The sequence below is a fragment of the Myotis lucifugus genome, unplaced genomic scaffold (genome assembly GCF_000147115.1).
Source record: "Myotis lucifugus unplaced genomic scaffold, Myoluc2.0 scaffold_801, whole genome shotgun sequence".
In the NCBI taxonomy this organism is placed as follows: domain Eukaryota; kingdom Metazoa; phylum Chordata; class Mammalia; order Chiroptera; family Vespertilionidae; genus Myotis; species Myotis lucifugus.
In genome coordinates, this window is record NW_005871849.1 from 173,644 (window position 1) to 177,919 (window position 4,276).

Below are 4,276 nucleotides of genomic sequence, written 5' to 3' on the forward strand. Positions count from 1 at the left end.
GGCCAGGCCGGGCTGAGGAACCCCCACTCTAGTGTGTAAATTTTCATGCATGCACCAGGCCCCTAGTAAGAAATATAAAATCCAGTAGGAAAAAAATGAAAGACAAAATATAATGAAAAGAATAAAAAAAAATGGCATTCACCTCAACAGAGTATGTTGTACCTGCTGTGATCTCCCTTTGGATATGCTGTGTGTGAGGGTTGTTGGATGCTGCTCCAATGTTGTCTGAAGATGGCCAGTGGGTGTGCTGGTTTAGGGCCTCCTGGGAGGTTCTCTGGTGAAGGCCAATCTTTTTTTATTTTTTTAAATATATTTTATTGATTTTTTACAGAGAGGAAGGGAGAGGGATAGAGAGTCAGAAACATCGATGAGAGAGAAACACCGATCAGCTGCCTACTGCATGCCCCAAACTGGAGATGTGCCCGCAACCAAGGTACATGCCCCTGACTGGAACCGGACCTGGGACCCTTGAGTCTACAGGGCAATGATCTATCCACTGAGCCAAACCAGTTAGGGCAAAGACCAATCTTAAGTGTTGTCTATGCCTAGCCCCTGGCAACCAGTTTGAAGATATAAGTGACCCACAGTTTGTGGTGTCTCTGCTGGGCTTGGCTGTGCATAGGAAGAAACAAGCTGAGCGCCAAGCCTCGTGTTTACCACTACAGAGCCCAGGGTGGGGGTCAGCAAATGTCCCAAGGCACCCCTGGATCCTCCTGTTCCTGCATCCACCTGCTGACTGGCTGTTTACCTTGGTACCTGGAAAGGCTCAGTCTCTTAAAGAGCCTCTGGTGGAATCAAGAAGATGGGGCTCTAGGAAGTACTGATCAGACATCAGGGAAGATGGTGGGTGTGTTCCCCTGCCCCAGAGCCACTTGTCTGAGTCTGTCCAAGATTTTTTCTTGAACTTGGTACCTTGGAACCTTTGGTGGTCAGGTATTTGGGGCCTATGCAGACAAGAGATTGGGTCTCCCAGAGCCCAAAAGAGCATTTTTCTCAGATCTCCTGTGAGGAGCATGCATCAGTGAGGTTCAAGAGAAAGTGTGTCAATGGCCTCAGCAAAGCCAGTCTCTGACACCTCCTCAGGTGCCCAGACATCTACACCAGGCCTATGCCCCTGACTCCTCAGCAGGACCTAGAATGCAGAGTGCGGTGACAGTGTTCCAGATTTGGGGGAATTGCTTTCCCCAGGCTGATACCAATGGGTAGGGATAGCTCCTCCCACGAAAGATGGCTGCTGAGGAATGGAGGAGGGCCCAGTACAGTGTCCTGGAGGCTCTTCCCCAGGTCCCTCCCCAAAGCCACCCATCCTGACTCTCCTCAGGCAGGTGCCTTCTGACTGCCCTCCTTCCCTTGGAGCACAGCATGAGTGGCTGCTAACACACATTTTGCTCCTTAGCCTTTAAAGTGGTGGTTTTGTCTCCAGCAGGTTCTGCTTCTCCTTGGCAGACAGAAACCTCCCTGCATTTCACAGCTGGGTGCTATGTTGTTGCCTATTCAAGTCTCTGGCATTCCATGTGTGGCCTGGTCTTGCTATGGGCTTCACACCTCTCAGGGGAACCTCTGAAGCTGAACTATCCCTCTATCACCTTGGCTTGACAACCAGGGTAGAGGGGCCAGCCTCTTTTGAGTGCCCCCCTTTCCTTCAGTCTCCAGGTGGTTTCTCCCTGCTCCTTGGTTAAATGTCTCCTCTTCAGATAGTCTTTAGTTGGTAATTCAAGGTTATTGAGTCCCATTTTAGTTGTAATTTCCAGTTGGTTCTGGGAGGAGGTGAGAGTAAAATCCACCTACATCAAAACCACCTTGCGCCCTCACCCTCTGCGTTTCTCTTCCTGCAAACATGAAACTTCAACTGTGCTGCATGTGAGAGTGTTCCTACTAATATAACAAAACTGTTGAAACACAGAGCCATCAGTGGTAGTCACAGAGGCTTAGGTCTAGAGAGGCTCCTGGATAAACTGTTATGTGGAGAGGAAAACCAGAACCCTCAGAGGAAACTGCCATAAACACCACCTCCAAATGCTCCTGGGGCTGCAACACAAGGTCTGTGTGTCCTGTTTGCCTCCTGGTGGTCACAGCTTCTCCTGCAGGGAGGTTTGTGTCTGGGCTCACACTGACTTCCCCTCACTGTGTCTGCTGTACAGTAATACATGGCTGTGTCCTCAGCTCTCAGGCTGTTCATGTGCAGATACGCCATGTTCTTGGCATTGTCTCTGGAGATGGTGAATCGGCCCTTCACAGAGTCTGCATAGTATTTCTGACTTCCATCATACCATATAACTGCCACCCACTCTAGCCCTTTCCCTGGAGCCTGGCGGACCCAGTTCATGCCAGAGCTACTGAAGGTGAAACCAGAGGCTGCACAGGAGAGTCTCAGAGACCCCCCAGGATGCACCAAGCCTCCTCCAGACTCCACCAGCTGCACCTCACACTGGACACCTGCAAACACAAAGACATACTGGTCATACAACTCTCACACATCCACTGTTACCCTCACTCATATCCACTCACAATAGTCAGTATTTCTCATTCTCTATAAATTACCTCTTAAAATAGCAACAAGGAAAACCCAGCTGAGCCCAAACCCCATGGTGTGTGGTCTGTGTTCAGTCCTCATCAGGGAATGGGAACACTTGGGGATCCCAGAGCTGTGGGATCAGGGCTGGGCTGGTTTTATGAGTAGAGGGGGCCCGATTTGCATGTCCACCTCCTATATAGGCACCTTTGGGGTTGGATTATGACATAAAGGACATAGTCCCAGAGTGTGACATGTCCAAGGGTGCTGTGTGTGAGGAATTACTCAACACATCTGGGCCTGTGCTCTCCCCAGTGGACCCAAAGGCTCCAGGACATCACTACAAAGACCCAGGAGAGAAATTTTCATAAAAAGAAAAAGAAGAGCTTTAAAATGAGAGATGCCTTTGACAGTCACCAGTAATAACAACCAAGAGAAAGCAACTCTCACAACCCGAGAAAGAAGCAACAGTGCAGGAGGTTCATGTTCAGGAGATGGGAAATTCCATCTGACACTATTTCCCCTACAAAGTGTTCAGAGGAGAAACTAAGACCAGAGTGTGAGCCTAGAGCCAGTGGACCAAGTGTTGCGGGAGAGAAGAGTGTCTGTGTGGGTCCCTGAGAAAAGGAAGCACGAGCTATAGCGACACAGACAGAGCTCCCGGGTCCCATTCCTTCAGGGGAGTTCGGTGTTGGATGTGCAGCAGCTGCACTACCTACTTTGTGGTATTTATTCTCTAGACTGTTGTCAATCCAGTTTAAAACATTGGAACAATGAAGAATCTCCATCATGACCAGATCTGTTTAGGTGAAGTTGCTGATAACAATTGGGGAGGAATTAAGTTTAAGTTTTGGAAATTTAATTATGTAAGGTCTTGATGCAGATCACTGATAGAAACTTGGTCACCCTTATGGGTTCTGCCTTCTATTCACCATCAGGGTCTGTGTCCATGAGGACATGTGACATGGTTCTAACTGGGGAGCAGGAGTGCATGTTGGGCTTTCCTGCTTCATCAGTAGCTCATTTCAGAAGCACCATCTGCTCCCTCTCGAGTCCCTACTCACATCTGCATGTGGTCCTTGGCAGTGCTGCCACCGGTCAGTACATGATGGGCATCCCCTGGGACCGGAGGCCCATTCAATGGATGGACCAATGTGCAACACGGGAAAAGCCACCCTGAGGAGGAAGATGAATTACCATGAATGGGAATTCACCACATCTGAGCAGGCACAGCTCCAGGATTGTCCTTTCATTGTGTGGTGATTTCCTCATTGTTTTCCCAGTTCAGTTTGTCTCCCTTTCTCCTGAAATAGCCACACATAACATCTGCAGTTATTCAGATAAGGAAGCACTGACTTAAAATTTAACCCAAGTTCCAGGTTCCAGGTGAGGGCCAACCTACTGTGTCATGCATCCCAGACAGACAGGTGTCATGGCTGAATTCTAGACAAATTAACATGTGCACACACATATGCTCACTCCACTCTCATGTACACAACTCCCAGGTCCCAGGAAGGAAACTCATCCCAGGTTCCGAAGGGGCAGTGGAGGCCCTGACTCTCAGGGGACTGTGATGGCTGGACCCTGACCTCAGGAATATCTGGGTTCTCATCGCTGGAGCCTGTGGGTGTCCTTATATGACAGGACTTTGCAGACATGGTTAAAGTGGGGATGATGGAGCTAAGGGTGCTGACACGGGGATTATCCTGACTCATCTGCTAGGAGATATCGGTAAGCACAAGGGTCCCCTTCAGAGGGAAACAA

At 49.3% G+C, this 4,276-nt stretch overlaps 1 gene segment (V, D, J or C); it reads right to left on the bottom strand.

Moving 5' to 3' along the window:
- Window positions 1-2,095: 2,095 nt before the first annotated feature.
- On the bottom strand, window positions 2,096-2,635 carry LOC102432608 (the record flags this gene model as incomplete). The annotated part of the segment is given in 2 exon segments: window positions 2,096-2,436; window positions 2,542-2,635. Coding segments are annotated over 2 exon segments (414 nt in total), but the record flags the coding sequence as incomplete, so codon positions are not given.
- Between the last annotated feature and the right edge of the window lie 1,641 nt (window positions 2,636-4,276).